Here is a 20,910-nt window from a genome sequence, read left to right on the forward strand (position 1 = left end):
TCCTCACAGTCAGGGAGGTTGTGCAGTGACACTGCTGGACAGGGTGGCAGGATCCAGCTGGGAAGGACGCTCCCCTTTCCCAACTGGGATCACTCCCACAGAAAATGTGACGGCTAAAATGACACGGAGTACCAAGCAGAAACACCACCCGAATCAGTGTGAAGATCTGTTCAACTCCAAATTATGTCAGCCACTAAATTATTAAATAATTGCCAAATGAATCACTTGGGAACGAACATAGCGTTCCTCTTGGATGCCTATTTTGTATTTGTCTGGATCCCGTGTTTATTTTAGTCCCCAGGCGTGTTTGTTTGGAAGGCAGTAACAGAGGAACTCACGGCCATGCCCCAGTGAAACTGCAGAAATGAAAGAGCAACCCCAGACAGCGATGGTGCTTCGAGGAAGCCCGAACACTTCTCATGTGAGAGCCTGGGATGAGGCTTCAGCTCCAGCGAGCCCCTGAGTGACCGAGTGCAAAGCATGGCCAAGCAGGAATTGTCTTTGCGCTGCCTTTTTGTGGCAGGTGAGGTGAGGCTGGAGGCAGCTGCATTCCAGCAGCAGGGCCGGCTCTGTGGGCTCTGTGCCATCGCCCCGCGCAGGAGCTAAGGTCCAACCGGAGCAACTGGAATTGCACTCCTGCCCTTCAGCCCTTTGTTTGCAAAAGGGGTTGATGCTCCAGTTTTTTCACCTTTTTTTTTTTTGTCCCTTTTCCAACCAAGAGACTGCACTAGAACAGCACCAGAGCAGGTAGGTCTCGGTAGGGACTGCAGCTCAGTTTTTGGTCAGGTTTTGGGACAGTATTTGTACATGGGGACACGGGGATTAAATCCAGCAGAAATAAGTTTGTCCAGCATTCAGCCACTTTGAGGACCTGTGTATCAGGAGACATTGAGGCAGCTCATGGTGATGAGATCATGGCAAATGAAAGTAAAACTGGAAACTGGAAAGAGGTGATAACAGCAGTAAAAAGCTGCAGAAGTGCTTGGGCACTGCTGCGGGAATGGCTGGACTCAATGTTAGAGGGCTTTTCCACCCTTAGTGGTTCCATGGATTCTATTAATAAACACAAAACCCTGAAAACATCTACAGGTCAAAAAATCCTTCCAGCACTGGGTTCTGCTGGCCACCAAAGCAGGAGAGGTTCAGAGGTGTAACCTGCTCCAGGCTGCTGCAGAAGATCCATGGGCACTGTGTGATGTCTCTCTGCTTTCTCTAACTTCACAATGAAGGAAATGCAAAGGCAGAGGACGAAATGCAAAGGCAGAGGACGAAATGCAAAGGCAGAGGACGAAATGCAAAGGCAGAGGACGAAATGCAAAGGCAGAGGACGAAATGCAAAGGCAGAGGACGAAATGCAAAGGCAGAGGACGAAATGCAAAGGCAGAGGACGAAATGCAAAGGCAGAGGACGAAATGCAAAGGCAGAGGACGAAATGCAAAGGCAGAGGACGAAATGCAAAGGCAGAGGACGAAATGCAAGACCCTTCCATCAGTAACACGCTGCAGTTCCCGCTGTGGCTGGAGGACAGAAGAGCAAAGCTCAGACCCAGACTGGGTTTGGAGGGTGAGGTGGGTAACACAGCACCTGTTTGTCCAAGAGTGAAAAAGCACTTCTTTCACAGAGCAGCATTTGGCTCTGGACTTGTGCAGCTCTTCTCTGTTCTTAAATTTAATAGAGGAGAAACCAGAAGTTGCCAGGCTGCCCCCCTGGACAGGGATTTGGCATAGGGAAGCAGCAATCATTCCCAAGGCTCAGCTTTGAAATCAGCACTGGGTGTGATCCATACTGGCTCCCTTCAGCTTTCTGAACAGGGTCAGCTGTCAAAGGATAAGGTACCCTAAAACCTGGTGAATTTGAGTGGAACAGACAAAAAGTAATCTATTTTTCAAGGGATTTTTTTCCTTGCTTTTCTAGCATTATCTGCCAGCCCTCCTTTTCTCTAGTTTTTGTCCTAACTAGCACATGTATGAGGATATGCCATCCTGCACATGGAGCAGCTCAACCAGATGCACTGGCAGTGTTTTAGAGGATCACAACTCCTCACCCAAGCTCAACCCTGTCTGAAGACCAGTGGAACAAATCCCAACAAATGCAAGGACATCCTTAACCTCTCCATAAGTGCAAAGCACATTCTTAACATGATCTTTGGTTATAAACAAGGAGCAGCATGTACATAAAAAGAAAAAAACAAGATCCTTTTCTTTGCAAACCCATTTGCACACAATGCTCTCCCCAGGGAGAGGGTATAAAATAACTGGGATGTGCTCAGACACTGCTGAGGACCTCTGAGGATTAACCCCAGAATGCTTCTGCCTGAAGCAGGGGCAGTTAAACCTCTCCCCAAATTAGAAACACAGTGTAAATCATTGCTGTCAGAACCATGAAACCATTTGGAACGTGTCAGGCAGCAGCAATTGCTTCATCACTCCAGGGGTCTCCAGAGCAGGGCTGTGGCTGAGGTTCTGCCTTGGCAGCATCCCCTGTCCTACCCTGGCAGGGACAAATCGCTTGGTGACTCTTCCTGCTTTCAGAATCTTTGGGGAGAGGCGAGGGATGTCCCTGGCTTTAGAACACCAACACTTCCTTGTATGTTTAATTTGAGAGCAAACTTTCTAAACACAACACTCCCAGGCTGGTCACTCCCTCAGACAGGAAGGGGACGCCTGAAATCCACGACTGTGCTGGTAGATCAAAAATAGCTCTTGCTACTCATACCCTAGGGGAAGGCTGTCCAGTCAGTGTTTACATATATTTATACATTTCCCATCTTTCTCTAGAAACTGTTTGTTATGTTTCCCTTCAAACCTCCACCTGCTTCTACAAAACCAGCACACTTCTGATCTAAGGGGCAACTTCTTCATTCAGCTGAGGAGTAAAATAGTCAGAAACTCGAAACTGAAATGCTTCCAGTTCCGCGAGACTCTGTTGCGTATGAAAACCACAACCTGCTTCCCACTGTCTCTGGCACTTCAGATTTCTCTCCCTGCAGTAGCTGAACTACTGAAGGCTCCTTGTTCCCGCAGGTAACCACATGAGGAACGTCTGTGCAGCAGAGGCACCGCGAGCTGTGACCCTTCCGCACATGGGACACTGCCAGAGGCACGCAGGGAACAGGAGCGGAACCGAGCAGGGCCCGGGCAGCCCCCGGCGCCTGGAGAGCGAACGGGCTCTGACCTCTGCCGGGCAGCGGCGGCACTGCACGGCCCAGCCGCTGCTCCTCACCCTCCGCAGGTGAATCCCGCCCCGGGGGCAGCTCCGCCTGTGCGGCCACCCTGCCCTTCTGTGACACCGAGTGGGACACACAGCAACACTCGGCCTTTAACTCATCAACAGAACCTCAGAGTCACCGAGGTCGGAAGAGACCTTCAAGACCCAGTCCAACTTACTAAGTAACACTGAGTCATTAAAAAAATAAATCAATCCAGACACTGAGCTCAGCGAGCCCAGTGAGCACTGGGACATCCTTCCCTTACAGCTTCATCATCACCTTGTCCCTACCTGGAAACCACCACGTCAAGGAAACTCCAGCTGCAGTGTTTATCATGAGGGATTTAATCTAAAGAGCACATCTTCTCTGGGGTACAGGTCCAAGGGAGCCCCACTTGGGCAGTGTGGGAGCTCCACCTGCTCTCCAGCCACGCTGCATTTCTACAGGAAGTGAATCTTCAGGACAAGTTTTGGTTTCCAAACCGAGATAGGATGAATGCCTTAACTGCTGTTCCCAACCCACAGCTGGCACACAAAGCCCCTGGTGAACCTTTCCATCTCCAGCTGGTGCTCCAAGGGATCACTACAGGGCTCAGTCAGGCAAAGCAGTCAGGGGGCATCAGCTGCTGCCCACCGCAGCTGAGCCTGTGAAGCAGGGCCCAGACTGCCCCTCACCAGGGACAGGTGAGCAGTGCTGACACTCCATGGGTGTTACAGCCACGTGGGGTGACTCTCACAGCCAGGGACGAGGTAAATACTGAACAACGAGTTGTAACCAAAACTTTAATCCCAAGGATCTCACAAAAGACATTTTACAAGTGACATGAAAATTCTTGTACAGTAAAGAAATGTTTAATCACTAATGTTTACAATGTACCATTAGACACAACACATCCACTCCAGGTGTCAGTTCTGCTTTTGGTCTATTCAGAGCTTCTGGAATACATGGTCATTTAACAATCAGCTAATTAAGGACTCACACCAAGTACAAAATGAACTGACCCTATAGCTATAAAGTTTTAATTCATGGAATATCAAGCAGCTCAGTCAGAACTGGAGCTGGATGAAGCTGCACCCCCAACCCCTTCCCTCCCTGTGCACTGGCTCACTGCTCCTTCCCAGACCTGGGCTATGGAGCACCCATGTCCTGCTCTGCTCCTGGCCTGATCCCACAGGAACACACCCAGGAACACGATCCCACACCATCCCTGCACACTTCCCTCCAGCTGAGCCCCAGCAACCCCCAGCCCAGCCCTCCCAGCCGCCCAGCACAGACTGTTTGTCATTCCACACACGCACACCCTCCATGTCTAATGGTACATTGAAAAACCATTAATATTACAAATCATAGATCTGCTCAGAACCATATACAGATTCACATCTTTACATTTGCCACCTGTTACAAGATACAAGGAACAAAGCAAGTTCAACAGCTAAAACATTTTAAAAATGCACCAAGCTTTATGAAGTTTCAAAACAAAACAATGTTCTGTACATACTCCTGGCCTCGGATCTCATGACTTCCTGTACACAGCTCCTTCCCACAGTCCTATTTCCTCTCATTTGACCTGGAGCGACTGAAGAACAACACAGGTAAGGTTAGGATCAGGTGTCAGCAGCAGATTTTCCTTTAAGCCCCCCAGTCACAATCAACAGGTGGTATTTAAGCATTTTAAAATTACTGTCCATTTAATAAAACAGAATATTTTATTGTTTAAGGTGAAGAATCTCCTATGACACTAGAGCTGATTCTCCAGCAAGGCACAGAAAGTAATTTTCCCATTTACTCAGAACACACAAACACTGAAGGCTCTCCTTACCTGCGAGACCTGGAGAAGGAGCGAGAAGGCTTGTGGTTCCTCTCCCGTGAGAGTGATCTCTCTCTTCTTCTGTCTCTGGAGAGGGACCTGGTACACATCACAACACCACATCATCAGAGCACAGCTTCAGCAGGCCAAGGAGGCTCCCTGAGGAGCTTCCCTGCAGGAGAGAAGGTTTCTAACAACTCAGGGGAGAACTGTTACTGATGCCCCCATTAACTCTTTCTTGAGGAAAGAATAACCAGTCTGAGCCAACAGCTTACAGTGTGCTGTGAACAGGCATGCAGTACTTTGTAGGGTTTTTTTTGCAGAATCCCACCTAATCACATTCTGATTTATGGCTGGACTCAATCTTAAAGGGCTTTCACCACCTCAGGGCTCAATGATCCTGTGCTCACAGTATCTGTGAGAGAACAGCAGATTAACACTTAAACTTTAGGGAAAACTGACAGAAGACCCCAGGCAGCTGCAGAAAGGAAATCACTTCCATTCTCAGTATCCTTCCACTGCTATCCCTGGAATCTCAAACAGCTCAGTAATTCCAGGCAAGCAATATGACAGAAACAATCTGTTTCCCTTTTCCCAAACAACTGACTGTGCACAGCCCACGCCTGGAGCTGTTTTGGGTTCTTTTCAACCCCCCAGGCTGGAGCTGTCCATGGGGCAGGGGTGGGATTCGTACCTGCTGCGGCTTCGGGAAAAGCTTCTCCTTCGCGGCGATCTAGAACCAGAAAACAGAATGTGAGGCACTTGATCCATTGGTTGAGCTTTAATGGGGTGAGGCATTTCCCAGCTTGTCAAACTCACTGTTGGGCCCAGGGAACGTGCCAAGAATAACTGGCATCCATCATCCAGTAAAAGGCATGGAAAGATTAGGCAGTAAAACCAAGCTCAGTGTGAACAGCACGTTTCCAACCACGAATTCACTTAACTACGAATGCGTCAGAGCAGAGTTGTCCAATGCAACACTTTCCATTTCAACTAAATACACTGCCCAGAACACCACACCAAAGTCCCACAGGTGGTTCCAAAAAAAAAAAAAAAATAGCACAGAGCAAATGTTTTGGAACCCATGCAAGCCAAAAAGGTCCATAACAAGACATAAGAGATATCAAGTGGAAAAAAAAAGTGAAAATGCGCTCAGTGTCAATATTGATGCCATTAAGTGCTACATTAGAACTGCATATTTGTGATTGTCATTTTTAATGCTATAGAGTGTGTTTAGACTATTTTCTTATAAAAAAATAAAAATTTAAAAATATAACCTTAGCTCGGCCCAGTTCATCCCAAAAAGTAATTGTTTTAAGTTTTGAAAACTGTTAGTAAAACCATTTAAAGGTGATAGGATTTTTCTGGCAAGGAAAAGCTACATTTTGTTAGAGCTTCATTAAAAATTTAGTTTGGCATCTCACATGCAAATATCCTGGTTTTTACATAATTCACAGTGTAAGAGCTTTCATATCACCCTTAAAAGTTTTCTCAAGCAACATATGTACGTTACCACTCAATTATGCACAGCCAGCCTTTGATTGAGAAAAGTAATTACTTATAAGCCGCTTACTCCTTATTTTAACCAGCAGTAAACTGTATAAGCAGGAAAAACTTACAAGTCTTTGGTTTCAACAAGCTAGAAATGGTGAGGTGAGGCTGCCGGACTGACTGCCAAGAAGAATTTGCTGAAAAGGTTTTGCCAGATGTTGCGTTGTATTTAGTTGGTTGGCGAAGGGGGTGTTGTGGATTTTTCCTGCTTTTTTGTTAGCCGAAGGCTGCTGCTGTAGTTGTTGTGAAGACATTTGGTAAATAAACAGCTGAGCTGATTGGCCGGGAATGTGTGGGCGGTCGAGGTGGCTGCTGCCGATTTGGTTAAGGTTGGAGAGAAGGCTGAGAGAAAACAGCATGCTCGGGAACCAAAGGGCGGTGCAACCTGACGACTGGCCATGCCTGGGTCATGTGAAACGACACCAGCCAAGCTGCATGGGGCGCGCTGGTCACATGACGCTGAAAGGGCTAGTTGGCTGGCTAATGCAGACTCAGAGGGTGGTGAGAAGAGACATGATGGTGACTCTGTAACGGGTTCATTTTTATTAATAGATGGACCAAAAAGCATAAAAAAAATGAAAAACAAGCCATCAGTACAACCATCTATTAGCTAACAAATACTCCTAATGTGTTATTTTTCTCAACAGCAAAAGGGTAAGCTTGAAACCCTGGCTTGGGAGGACTTCACTCACCTGCCAGAGGTAAATTCAGTCCTGTAAAAACCACGGTGCACACTTAAACTGCCAGACAAACTAGTCTGGGTCCAAGGATGTGCCAGTTCCCAAAAATCCTGCTATATATCCTAGAGCTGGGTTTGCAAACGTCAAGTGACAGGATCGTCACAAGATGCTTTATTTCCATGCTAACACTAAAGTGTCAAGATTCCAGATGTTTAGAGCAACTGTTAACCTATTATTAAACAGCTGCCTGCTTGGGAAGTATTTAAGTTTCTGCAAACAAAGTGGAAAAACCCATTGGTATGGAAATGCTAAACTGCTGTATGTCATGTTCTGCCATTATGGAGTAAAGGAAAGGAACAGCCTAAGTTGAAGTATGGGGAAGAAAGGGAAAGTGTGACTCGAAGATGAGCAGGTTTTAAGAGGAAGGAGGATAAGCCCAGGACAGAGGACACTGACTACCAACTGCACAGTCACCTAAGGACAAAAGCCAACAACATTCAACACAACTCAAGTTCACCTCGATTTTGTGGGGAGTAGATTTTGGGCTTTTTTTTTAGATTTGCCATTTCCAAATCATGATCAGAGATAGATGAACGTCATCCATCAACATGCCTTTAACAAGCCTGCTTCTAGGATGCTACGTGGGAACTGTGCCAAGAGCTCTAGGATTGTGCTGTGCCCAGGTACCTGCGCCGAGGAGGGGGACTTCTCCTGCGGTAGTCATCCCGAGGGCGCCGGCCCCACGACGGAGGGGGGCCGCGGTTCCGACTCCGCTTCTCGCCGTTGGAGAGCTCCACGCGGACACGGCACCCACACAGCGTTCTGGGAAGAGAGGGGGACGCCGGTTAGCGTTTCCAGGGAGAAGGCAGCACGGGGTAAAGCATACGGGATGCAGGAAAGGGAAAAAGAAAAGGGCAAAAATGTTCTGTCATCAAAGCAGTGTCCAAAGTCAGCTCCAGCATGACTGGGGGGATCCTTCCCTGGAAGTGTCCAAGGCCAGGCTGGATGGGGCTTGGAGCACCCTGGTCTGTATCCAGTGGAAGGTGTCCCTGCTCATGGCAGAGAGTGGAGCTGGATGGGTTTCCAGCCCAAACCATTCTGGGATTCTTTGGCAGACAAAAGGTTTGGCTGCTTCTCCAAATTGCTGTGCCAGTGAAGCAGGCAGGAAAGAGCAAAGGAGAGTCTCCCTGATCAGTTTTGCTCCTTTATAGCAACACCTTCTGCAATTTAATGAACACACACTAAGAGATGCAAGTAATTTGTAACTTGGGAGTTCAGCTGTGAAGTGCAAAATGAACCATTACAATGCTATTCACACAGGAGGGCAGGGTTAGACAGGATATTGGGAAGGAATTCTTCCCTGTAAGGGTGGGGAGGCCTTACAGCAGCTGTAGCTCCCCCTGGATCCCTGGAAGTGTCCAAGGCCAGGCTGGATGGGGCTTGGAGCAGCCTGGGATGGTGGAAGGTGTCCCTGCCCATGGGGAGCGTGGGACTGGATGAGCTTTGAGGTCCCTTCAAGCCCAAACCATTCCAAGATTCTACTGCTGCACTATAAGAACACCCTTACAGTACTATATCAATAAATAGTGCATAAGAAATAATACGTAAGACCTCAGTCTTGCAATTTAAGCTTCACAATTTAAAACTGTATCCCTCCTACAATATCTCATATTTTGACCAGCCAAGCATACAAGCACATTTTACCTTCCATCTAGTTCTCTTACTGCATCAGCTGCATCTCGGGGATCTTCGAATTCCACAAAGGCAAAACCAGGAGGATTTCTCGCCACCCATACACTGCGCAGTGGTCCATAGTAGCCAAAAGCTCGCTCTAATTCCGTTTTGTTGCCATTGTTTCCAAGGTTACCCACATAGACCTTGCAGTCCAGCGGACAAGAGTCACGATGCATTGCTAGGACAAGAAAAAAGTTCACATGTATTTAACACAGAGCATGTGCTCGTTCACTTCCAAAGAAGTCACTCTATTGGCTGCTTCCCCCTGAAGCTTCAGCAGTGATACGTTCTGATGGAGACACTGTTTGGAAGGGGCGGGTGGAGTGGGAGAACACTGTTAAAACCCAACAAAAAAGAAATCTGCTATGCCGCATTGTAGTTAAAATTCACTATTTCGGGAAATTTCGTTAACTTTTCCGGTTAGATTTGAGTGTGGGGAGGTCCCTGCGCCCCTCTTCCTGCTCAGCGCGGGGGGGGTCTGCAGAGGGCGCTGCGCGGGCGAGGCTCCATTGTTCGCGGATCGGGATTAGGATCAGGGCGATCCGCGCACGCACGGGGGGTGGGGGGGCAGCGCCATCTCCCGCCGCGCTCCGCGGGCAATGCCCGCGTACTCGCTCCGGAGCTGCTCCTCGGCGCGGCGGGAGGAACCAGCGCTGCCCCTGGCGGGCGGGACGCCGCCACGCCGCCCCCGCGGCTCCCGGCACGCCTCGCACGCCGCCGCCAGCAGGCCGAGAACGGGCTCTTCCCGCCAAGCCGCGGCCTCCGCGCCGTTTCCCTGCCCGGTTCCGCTCAGGGCCGCGGCAGCCGCCGCCCCAGGCCCGCCGCTACAAAATGGCGGCTGCTCTTTGTCTGCCGCCGCCGCCGCTTCCATCCGCCCTGCCGGGCACTGAGACCGCGGCTGCCGCCTCCCCCCGCCCTCCGGGGTGCAGATCCTCACCGGTGCTCAGAGGGAGGGCGCGCCAAGGGAGCGCGCGCTAAACTCAGCCGACTCGACCCTCAGCGAGACCCCAGCTCCGCTTTCCCTCACTGGACAAAATGGCGGCCAGCAGCGGCCCCGCCCGTTCTTATATAGTGCCAGTGCTCGCCCACGTGATGCCAGGCGATAGCGAATCAGAAGGTGCCGTTGCGCTGATTGACAGGTGGCGTCACGGCGCGCGCGCGGGTGGGTGGGATCTTGGCAATAATGGCGGGAGCGCTGAGGCGGCCCCGCCCGGGCCTGAAGTCAGTAACAGCCCCAGAGCTGCTGTTGTTCTGGCTAACATGGAAAATAAAGTTCATTTCCCTGTGTCTCTGGCCCGATGAGGTCCGTCCAGGTAGGGTTTACACTTATGAACGCTTCAATTCTCTCAGAGCCACTTCTCCCCATAAGGTTTAAATAAGTGTGCTGAGCAAACTGCTGTCACACAGAGTTTTTGGTAAATTTTATGTCCGGACTTTGCTTACTGAGGCACAAAGGACGGAACTGATTTTTTGTTTTGTTTTGTTTTTTAGTGCTTGAGAAAATGAGAGGATTTGAACGGAGGAATTTCAGTTCCACATACACAGTGCTGTTGATGTGCTTTGCCAAACTCCTACTCATACATGATGTTTGTATGTACAACATGGGTTTTAACCTCTAATTAAACAATTTATTTGCTAGAAAAGGGTTGCCTTAGATAACAAACCTGACTTGGGTTGTCAGGTAATATAAGAAACCCACCCAGGAGCTGTTGCTGCAATAACTTCCCAAAAACCTCCCTTTGCAGCCAGGCTGGGTTTGATCCAGACTTCAACTCTTTGCCATGAGCCAGAGAAGACAAATTTATCTGGTACAGGTATAATTAACAATACTTTCAATCGTGTCATACACAAAAAGGCATTTTGAGTACAAATTAATGCTCATTGACTATGCTTCCCAAGCAGGAACTGTGCAGAGGACGGGGTGTTCTTATCTACCAGAATTCCAGAAACCCAACTGGAATTAAAAGCAACCAGCTGATATAATTAACTGGAATTTTCAAAAATCTTTTGCATCATCTCCCATTATTTTTAAGAGCTTTTTCTCAGTAAAATCCTCCAAGGGTCAGAACTGGCCAAGGGACAGAAACACAACAATGATTTTGAGGTAATGAATGCTCCAAAGTATCTTTATTGTGTGTACAGTTATCTGAGAGTTACCTGCCTTTAATTAAGGAAATCTAATCCATTGTAATCTAAATTAGCTGATGGCAAATTTCCTGAGGCAACACAAACAAAGGAAATAATTTGAAGGTTGGAGCCGTTCACTTTATGACTTGATGGTGATTTCCAGCACCCACCTGCCTTCTCCAGGGGGGTTTGCAGCATTCCTAGACCCTCCTCACATCACATAATGTACATTTCAAACATGATTTAAGTTTTGCAAAAATAGATATTAAGAAAGAGAACAAATGTTAGAGAGCAATTTGGATAACCTTGTAATCCTAACAGAACTTTTAATTTCATACCGAAGTTACACATGGTGCACGAAGATAATTCCAGCTGACAGACTTGGGAACAAAGGATTTATTCAGAATTCAGTTCACGTGCTGGAAAGCAAACACAGCACTCAGCACTCACCTAGGACAGGTTACCTGCTCTAGTCAAGCACTTCTTCCCTGGGGTTAAGCCTGTCACCACACTTTATAAATCACAGCCCACAAAAATCATGTCATCCAAACATAATCTGTTTTCAGTTTACTTTTGGCATTATTTAGAAACTGAACGTGGCCCATGAGCTGGACACAAGGCAGAGGTCAGAGTGTTCAGCCAAATTCCCGGAGCCGGGGTTGGGATGTGCCAGCACAGCCACGCAGCACTGGTGTCATTCCAAAGTCAGCACTTTGATTGTCCCCAAACCAGCCCTCTGCATGTCACACATCTGGAAGATTTGTGCTGCATTACTTCCCTGCTTCTTCCAAGTTTCTGAGTGTTTGGAAAATCCTGCTGCTTTGCACTCTCTGGCTTTTTCCACTTGTGTCCAATATCATTGGTTAAATGTTTAATAACACCCCCAGACCAGGATCCAGGACCACACTGATCTGGAGTACGGTGTTCTAGTCAAACCGTTGTCATGGTTTCTGAAATTTCAGTTTCACATAGGAAAATGAACACATTCTAGACGTGGTTTCGAAGAAACCTCAGCTGTGTGAGCCAAATTTGAGCGATCACAGAACCACAGAATATCCTGAGCTGGAAGGGACCCACCAAAAATCTACTCCTGGCCCTTCACAGGACCAAAATCCACCACGTGACTGAAAGCATTGTCCAAACACTCCTGGAGTTCTGGATACCTCAGGAGACAGATAATATTTACTGCAGAATACTTCTATCTGCAAGAGGATCTCTTAGAGCTGCTCCTCCAGCCAAACCACACCCCAGCAAAACCAGTTGTTTTGAGGCAGGGTTCTGCCTTTTGCTGGGAAACGTCATTGCTCGAACACAACAGGAACTGGCAGAGGCAGTTCTTCAGTAAGTTCTGTCAGTTCTTCAGGCACCTTCAGTCAGAAACCCACTGCAACCAGGCACATCCGAGCCTGCTGCCATGAGGTTCCTGTGGATTTGCCCCATTTTCACATCCTGCCCATCGACCAGCCCTGCTGAAGGCTGTTTTCTGAAGAAACAGACTTACACAAGCCTGATCTTTAGATATATTTCAGTGTGTGAGCTCATTCCCACACACTCTTCTGTTTACAGGGTACAAGCCCCTTATTTCCTTACTTTTAAAAGATATATTTTTACACTGTGAAAGTTTTTATCTCTACCTCAGACTTCATGTAAAGAGAGAACAAAACAACAGACTTGTAATTTATGTATCATAGACCTAAAGTAAGACACAGTACCAAGCAGGGTGTCCCCAAGATTCAGCACTTGGGGATTAATTAGTTAATTAGTGATGTTTCTTTACCTGGATGACATTTAATTGCTCATCCTTCATCCTCACCTTTCAAGGTATGAGCTTTCTGCCACTGCTTAGAAGAAGAAGACCCCACTTGGGGCCTCATGTCTAAGCTCCTGCCACCACAGTGACATTTTCTTGTAGGGGCAGATCCCAGAGTTCATTTTCATGGAGACATCGCTTGTTTTTATTCAGGTGAGGTCCTCAGGAGACTTCTGCAACCCTGTGGAACCTGGGATAAGCTCAGAGAGCTCAGTGGGTGTTACAGAAGCAGCAAAAAGGGACCTGAAGCTTTGTCTCAGCTTCACCTGAGTTTGTTTTGCACACATAAAATATTCCATCTGGAGACTATTTTGGGCAGAAAAGAGAATCAGGCCCAGGCTTGGCTTCAGGGTAGGTTTTGGAGGACAAAATGCTCATGCTTGCTACCATATCCAGACAGAGCTGTGAATCCCAAGAGCTTCTGTAGATCTGGCTTGAAATCAGAAAATGGAAAATGGAAACAGTGAGCCTGAGTCACTGCTGTTCAACTCTAATTTTAATTCCATGGAAGATGGGAGTTTTCTCTGGAATGATGCAGTACACAGTGCATGGGGGCCAGGATTTCAAACTGCTCCTGGAACAGTTTACCCCTCTCCCAAATGGATTGCTGGCACCTCTCCAGAGGGCACAGGACTGTCCCCAGCAACAAGGAGGTGACACAGAAGAGCTGAAAGCACCCAGAGCAGGAAGAATCCTGGAATTCACTCCTGGGAGCTGAACTTCACCTCTTGAAATGGTTCTGGAAGCCATGGCTCTGCTGGCTCCTTCCCCACGGACAGAAAGCTGGTGATGCCCCCATAGCACCTCGAGTGCAGGTGTGATGGTGCCAAACTCTCCGTGGTTTGCTGTGAGGTGTCATTTCCTCCCATCTCTGAGTGAGGGAGGCCGGGGAGGGCAAACAGCTGCTGCTTCTCTGGCAGCTCAGGGCTCTCTATTTACTGTGAGCGTGGTCAGAGTTTCCTCTCAGCAGGGCGGTGCCCGGCTTCCCACACACGGCACAGCAGCTCACAGGATTTCGGGTCTGTTGGGCTAAGAGCAGTAAGGGAAAAAAAAAACCAACACCTACTACTCAAAAATAATAATAATAATAATAATAATAAAAGACTTGATGTTTTCATCAGGGAAGCAGGAAGACTTCTGGCGCCCACCCTCCTGTTACTGGTGAGTAACAGAGAACAGTACACGGAAAAAATTCCTCAGGTCTCTCAGCCTGTCTCCCCACAGATAGAGGATCCCTTTGATGCAGCACAGTCTTTGTTTAATTAAGTTTTCAAACCCCAGGCCAGAGGATCCCCCTTACCTAATGAGGCTATTTGCACATTTGCTTTGCTTTCTGTTCCCTCCGCCAGTTCCTTCTTCCCCCTCAACTGGGCCTCCAGGCTTTCTCTTCCCTTTTTCTTTCATGCTCTGCAGCAGGCCATATTCCCTTCCTCCCCCACCTGGCTCCCCGGGGAAAGGACTGGAAAGCAAAACAAAAGAATCACTCCCTGGGAAACTATAATTGGCACAACCCTGCTGCTCCAAAACTCCCCTTGAAGGTGAGGGAACAGTGAAAGCCCCTCCCATGCAGAGACCAGGAAAAGCCGGAGGAAGGGAGCGAAGGCTTTGAAGCCGAGGCTAAAACCTTTGATGGCTCCAAGAATGCTGTGAGGGAGGCCCCAAGGGGACCCAGCTCTGCTCAGCCCTCGTTACCTCCCTGGCAGAACGGGCTCCTGCTCCACTCTGCAGCGCTCAGGGCTCTCACAGAGGTTAACTCATCCCAGCTAAAAATACCACCTGCGAGTGCTGGTGGTACAATTTCCCCCTGTGACATTAGCGCTGACCCCATTACAGCCCGGAACATTTCCTGCTGGGTACCTGGCTGGAGTGTGTGATTGACACATTTTATGTTTTCTTTAGAAAAATTGTACCTCTCGTGGATACAAGGTAACCCTGACGCTGTGCAGCCTCAGGGAGATATCACAAAGTGACCACCGTGGTTATTCTGATTTCTCCCAAGTCCTTGGGAGGAAGGAAATGGCCAGGGGAAGGGCAGTGGGGAGTGACCACCAGAACATTCTCCAAGTGCCCCTGCCCCAATCCCACATTGCTTGTGGTCACTCGGTGTTTTTCCAATGGAGATGCCAATAACTGCATCCAATGAAAGCCCACTGTGCACTGGAGACTTGAAAAGTTCATGGATGAATTGTCCCAGATGTTTTACACAGGACTTTGGCCAATGCTTATTAATCCTTGAAGATGTAACCAAGGGATCCACGGGGGATAATTTGGTATAACCACAGCATAAGTGCTGCCCTGGAGACTCAGACGTGAAGCCGGGCCCTGATGTACCAATATTTAACAAATGTCACCTTTAATTGGTGACACACTCTAATGGGTGACACTCTTCTTAACGATCAGGACTCGGTAATGAAATCAGGAAAGTTTATTGGGTGGCTCACACATAGCTGCCTTGAGGAACATAATGAAAAGCAATTTGGTGTCCATGGAAGCTGCGAGAACAGACGAGGCTGTGAAGCCCTGCAAGGGGCCTGTCTGTGCAGGACAACGTGTCTGCATCCACCTGGGCCTGGCTTTATCAGAAATGCAGCCCTGTGCCCCTGGAAAAGGAATTCATGGCTTTGGAAAACACTGAGCAAATGATCTTTCCAATCTTCTCCAGGAATCGCTCCTCAGAGATGACAAATACATTCACTGTCTTCCACTTTGAGAAGCAGGAACTCGTCCTCTTAAGTGGTTTCAGCCTAATGATCCAGTCACATCCTGAGTATCCAAATTCTGCTGAAATTACCTGCTCAGAGATCATATAGTGAATATAAAACCTTGTGTGATGTCAGCTTGTAGGGTTTCAAAATATATCAGAATTTGGCTTTTTGCCCGTACTACCATTTGCACTTTTATTGTTTAGTGAGTTTCTCCCATTTTACAAGACTTCAAACAAATTTCTTTTCTGTACAATCAACAGATTTAAATTAAATTTATACTGAACATTAAAATCCAGTGGGATCATATTTAGGTTGCCTAAAGAAGCTGTGGCTGCCCCATCCCTGGAAGTGTCCAAGGCCAGGTTGGACAGGGCTTGGAGCAGCCTGGGACAGTGGGAGGTGTCCCTGCCATGGCAGGGGGTGGGATGAGGGGCTTTAAGGTCCCTTCCAGTCTAACCATTCTGGGATTTTATTAATTACGAGCTCTGAGATTTTCTGTGAGTAACTTGAACTTGCTTGAACACGTCCAGAGGAGGACACCAAGGCTGGTGAAGGGCTTGGAACATAAACCCTACAAAGAATGGCTGAGGGAGCTGGGGTTGTTTGGCCTGGAAAAACGGAGATTCAGGGGTGACCTTATCACTCTCTACAACTCCCTGAAAGGTGGTTGTACTCAGGTTGGGGTCGGTCTCTGCTCCCAGGCAACTACTGACAGAACAAGAGGACACAGACTTAAGCAGCACCAGCGGAAGTTTACATCAGACATCAGAAAAAAAATCTTAACTGAAAGAATGATTGAGTGCTGGAATTGTTTGCCCAGGGAAGTGGTGGAGTCACCAGCCCTGGATGTGTTCACAAAAAGACTGAGTGCCATGGTTTAGTTGATGAGGAGGTGTTAGGTCATAGGTTGAACAAAATGATTGTAAAGGTCTTTTCCAGCCTAGTTCATTCTGGGTTTTGCTGAGTGTACATTGCAGGGGTCGCCAGTACTGTTAATTTAGATTCCTCCCACCCAGCTCAGGGTCCCACACCTGAGCCATATGGAAAGGAAGAAAATCTACTGCCACACCAGAGACACTTTTCCTGATCAACCCTGGAACATCTGGATAACCCCTGTCCATCATCTCGGGGCACAGGAAACTGTGTTAGAATCAAAAGTTCTCACAAAACAAGAGAGACTGCAAAGGAAGAAGAAACTGCCTGCAAAGCTGCAATCTATTCCTTAGTTACAGCTGAATATTTTAAACCCCAGCTTTATTATTGCTGGAGCTGCCTCATTTCCCTGGCACAAGGTGTTAGTCACAGAGGGCTGTGGAGCCCATTCCCATTGTTCCCGAGCTCCCTGGGCTGCTATAAAAGGCTGCCAAGGGCACTCGGTGTCACTGCACTGGAGCAGCACCACGGGGCTGGCAGGAGGCTCTGCAGGTCAGGGCTGCACTGGATCCAAACACCACCAGCAGTAAGTGGATAATGTTCCTTTTGTAACTGGGAGATGCTTTTAATTAATGTAGAGTTAACTGTTGATCAGAGCAGCAAAGTGTCATTTCTCTATTGTGTCTGCATTAGCATAACTTAAAATATCCCTCAGCATTTAATACACACTTCTCCATGTATATTTATGTGCATGTATCTGCATTTAATACACGTTTTTCATCAGAACTAATACCCACTTGTTACTTCACATCTAGTTTGATTTCAATATATTAACCAAGAAAATTACTCACAAATTACTGGGGCAGACTTATTAAGAATGAGCTTGTTACAAGCAAATACAGAATTGATGTGTATTTATGTTCTATTAATGTATAATTTGTTTTTTTATCCAGCCACTGACAATATTCAAGTTAGTATGAAGACAAGTCATTTGAGGAGATGCTGAGGTTTTTATTATCCCAATTTTCTTCTGCACAGAAAGAATTATTCCTTCAAAAAAATTGTACAGGAAATTGTCTTTACTACTCTTACACAACAATTTAAATGCTGCAACTTTTTTTTGTTGCCCCTCCAGGTTTTGATGTAAAAATTAATACAGGATTTGCTGGTAGATGGATAAAGGATTTGCTGGAGCCAATCCTAAAACAGTCATTACTACCAAAAATGAAGAAATTTTAGGGCTAGACCTGGCAATAAAGGTGTTGTAGGGCTGAAGAGATGGGTAGATATGGGTGCACCATGAGCAGATACAGAGCTGGATGAAATTATAACATAGATTAAAGTAACCATCGCACAATTACATCTTCTAGTTGTCTCTTCCCTAAGCCAGAAATTCACTTCTTCACAGAACAGAAATCCAGTATCAGTCTAATGTAATCCTGGATATTTAGGGGTCAGCATGGAAAAGGTTCTGTTCTTGAAGGCCCAAACCCCAGGGCTGTGAACACCTTTTAACTTGATATGCCTACTCCAGCCTTAAATACCTTTTGAGTTTCATGATTTTCAGTAATCCCGATCTTTGTGTCAATTTGCTGTGAAGTTTTTTAATCAGGAGGGTCTCTTCCAAGTCCTGAAATAATTTTCTGTGCTTGCAAATGCACAAGAGTTCAAAATGTTCTATCAAGAGGCAACAGTGGGAAAGGAGATTTAGGACTCTAAGCAAGGAAATGTAGAAATATCCTGTGAATCCCACCTGTCCTCTCCTGTGTATGTTACAAATCCACGGGTCCGGGATGATGTGGGAGGTCCTGGGATGCTTTACCACAGCACAGTGCTCCTCTCTCACCCCTGCTTAAAGGCTGAAATTGATTTTGTCAGGTGAAAGCAAGAACAGAGGGAAAGATTTCTGATCCACCATCAGCTTCTCGTCCTGTGGAGCTGTTTAAAAGAAGAGAGAAAATGTTCCTGCCCCAGAGATCTCTGCAGACAGTTACACTTTTGGCAATTCTTTTTTTTGCCTGTTTTGCAATGTGCCAAGACCTTGAAAAGTAAGCAATGTTACCTTTTTACTTCATTGATATCATTAGAAAACTGCTCACTTTTGATTCCATGGGCTGTGTTCTGAATTGCTTTTGGTTACTCCAGGCATGCCAGAAGAAGAATTCCATGTATTTGATACAGCACCATTTTACCTCACCCTCTCTGCAGTATAAAATTAGACCAATTGCGTATTTAGATGTGTAACATGGACCACATTTCAGTTGTCACTTTTAAACACAGTGTAGCAAATCACATAAGGATGTTCAACAGAAGCCATGGAGATGGCACATGCTGAAATTCCATATTTAGGTTCCCATTCAGATCCAAATCTGCAGCAGGAGCCTATAGCTGCAGTTAGATCATCTCTGAGCAGCCTGGAATCCTGAAACATTTGCATCTGAGATTTCGCCTGCCCTCCTCCGTCAAGAGTTGACTCAAAAATTTTAGTGTATCTGAAGAAAATAGGAGTTTGGTTTTATTTCATAGATATCAGTGATTTCAGGTAAATTACTCCCGAGTTACAACTCTGGGAGGAAAGAAACAAACCCAAGAGTCCCATAACACTGAGGTGATGGAAAGGGAACTTTATTCTGCTATTGAAACCTCTGTAAAGAATCTAAATTTGGGAAAGGCCAAATTGTCAATCTCCCCAGTTTACCCTTCTTTAAAAAGAGCAGATTGAAGGTCCACCTTTGGGAATAGCACAGCATTTCAGCTTCCCATCTGCAGGGTTCTCTAGGCTGCTGGAGCCTGAGGCACCTCCGGTGCTCCTCAGCGCAGAGAAGCACCGGGGACGCCCGGATGCGAACCGGCATCTCCCGCCGCTGACCCCGTGTCCCCTCCCTTGCAGCAGGAGGGCAGTGACCGAGCACCAGCTCATGCACGACAAAGGGCGGGCGGCCCAGGGGCTGAAGCGCCTGCGGTGGCTGCACCACGCCCTGGGGGCCGTGCACACCGCCAGCAGCAGGGACATCCCCGTCCCCAACGCCGCGTGGGATGCGCACAAGAGCCGAGATCCCTCAGATTTCAACAGCAACCACGGAGAGGAGGCTTCAAGCTTCATGAAACAGCTGCTGGAACCGATGGAAGCTCAGGGCTTCGTCCCACTGAAGCAGCTGGATGGGAAAATCCCACAGGGTAACTGGAACCCACAGCGCCTTTTCGACCCCCTTTGATTACTCCCCCCAGTGCCAGCCCAGCCCAGTGTCTGTCCCTCGCTTTACACGTGCACTGCTGGAGGAACGGCTCCAGCGCAAAGGTGAACAGCAAAATGAAAACCCTTAACTGCATTCCCTCCTCCCGGTGTTCACACAGAGCCCCACGCAGGGCAGATCCTCTCCCATCTGTGAGATGCGTCCCCTCTCTTCCCTCACCCTGTGTGTCTTGGATGTCCTCGAGATGCCGCAGCCCGCTGGAGCTCCTGGAGCTCGCACATAGCAGGAAGTCTGGGTCATTAATCTGCACATTCACAGGCTCATTCACAGCCCAGTGTTTTGACTCTCGAAGAACTTTACCTCTAAATACAGGTTCTCTTCCATTCACGCCTGCCTGCAGTAATTTCACACTCTGTTCTAGTAATCACTTTTCTTATACTGTAGTTACAAAGGCTTTTTCCTGCTCCTTAGCCTGCAGACTGTGTTTAGCATCTTGGACCAGTCAAGTTTTCCTTCGTTTTCCCAGGTAGAAATGGGCAGTGATTCCCAGTCAGCCAAAGTCCCAGACATCCACCTTGTTCGGCTGGTGCCAGAGGTGAGAATGAGCTTTCAGGGTCCCTCTTTGAGCCTTTTGTTCCACGCTTCCCTTTCTTTCTTCAGGTGAAATCCCTCCAAGAGCTCCCACAGCAGCAGGAAAACAGATTCATGAGGCCACCTGTGTTTCATGAGAGGCACCACTGGATTTTGCTGTTCACCTTTGATAACAAATTGACCATCTCTGTCTGAGCAAAGCTAGATCCAGTTTAACTGTAAAGTCAGTCTTTCAGAAATTAAATCTGTCATGTGTGTTAAAAGTCTATCAGCATTTCCATTGAGTAGGGACTCTACACACTGTTTTAAAGCCTGAAATTCCTCTGTTGCTGATAGACTTCAACTGTATTGAATGGAGTTCTCAATGATTAAAATGCGAACAATAAAACCCGTTTTCACCCTCTTAATTGCCTTTTTTTCCCTAGAAATGTGAATAAAATGAAGCATAAGGACATTTTCCCAATGTCTCTACACATCTGGGATGAGTATGGGAACACTTTCTTCTGTTATGTCATTCCTCACAGCTCCCTATTAGGTGCCCAAGGCCTGTCAAACCAATGTTGAAGCCAATGGTTTCAGACATTCCTCATGAGCCGGGAGGAGGGAGATTAAGAAGGGTAGTACAGCCCA

The 20,910-nt window shown here is 47.4% G+C and overlaps 2 protein-coding genes across 3 annotated transcripts; one reads left to right on the plus strand and one right to left on the minus strand.

Moving 5' to 3' along the window:
* Positions 1-3,976: 3,976 nt before the first annotated feature.
* On the minus strand, positions 3,977-10,056 carry SRSF3 (serine and arginine rich splicing factor 3). The gene is made up of 6 exons (XM_063418187.1): positions 9,918-10,056; positions 8,951-9,158; positions 7,934-8,068; positions 5,710-5,748; positions 5,028-5,114; positions 3,977-4,784 (listed from the first exon to the last, which is right to left on the minus strand). The coding sequence occupies exons 2-6, from the start codon at positions 9,154-9,156 to the stop codon at positions 4,757-4,759; spliced, it is 495 nt and encodes a 164-aa protein (XP_063274257.1). The 5' UTR covers positions 9,157-9,158; positions 9,918-10,056; the 3' UTR covers positions 3,977-4,756.
* A 6,110-nt stretch (positions 10,057-16,166) lies between these two features.
* On the plus strand, positions 16,167-20,686 carry LOC134561311 (parathyroid hormone 4-like). 2 transcript variants are annotated; one of them, XM_063418195.1, is made up of 4 exons: positions 16,167-17,081; positions 18,374-18,543; positions 19,389-19,672; positions 20,350-20,686. In XM_063418195.1, the coding sequence occupies exons 2-4, from the start codon at positions 18,455-18,457 to the stop codon at positions 20,415-20,417; spliced, it is 441 nt and encodes a 146-aa protein (XP_063274265.1). In that variant the 5' UTR covers positions 16,167-17,081; positions 18,374-18,454; the 3' UTR covers positions 20,418-20,686. The 2 variants fall into 2 exon arrangements, with proteins under 2 accessions (XP_063274265.1, XP_063274264.1); XM_063418194.1 differs by having other exon boundaries at positions 16,189-17,081; positions 19,386-19,672.
* The last annotated feature ends 224 nt before the right edge of the window (positions 20,687-20,910 follow it).

Source organism: Prinia subflava, chromosome 23 (genome assembly GCF_021018805.1).
Source record: "Prinia subflava isolate CZ2003 ecotype Zambia chromosome 23, Cam_Psub_1.2, whole genome shotgun sequence".
Classification (NCBI taxonomy): domain Eukaryota; kingdom Metazoa; phylum Chordata; class Aves; order Passeriformes; family Cisticolidae; genus Prinia; species Prinia subflava.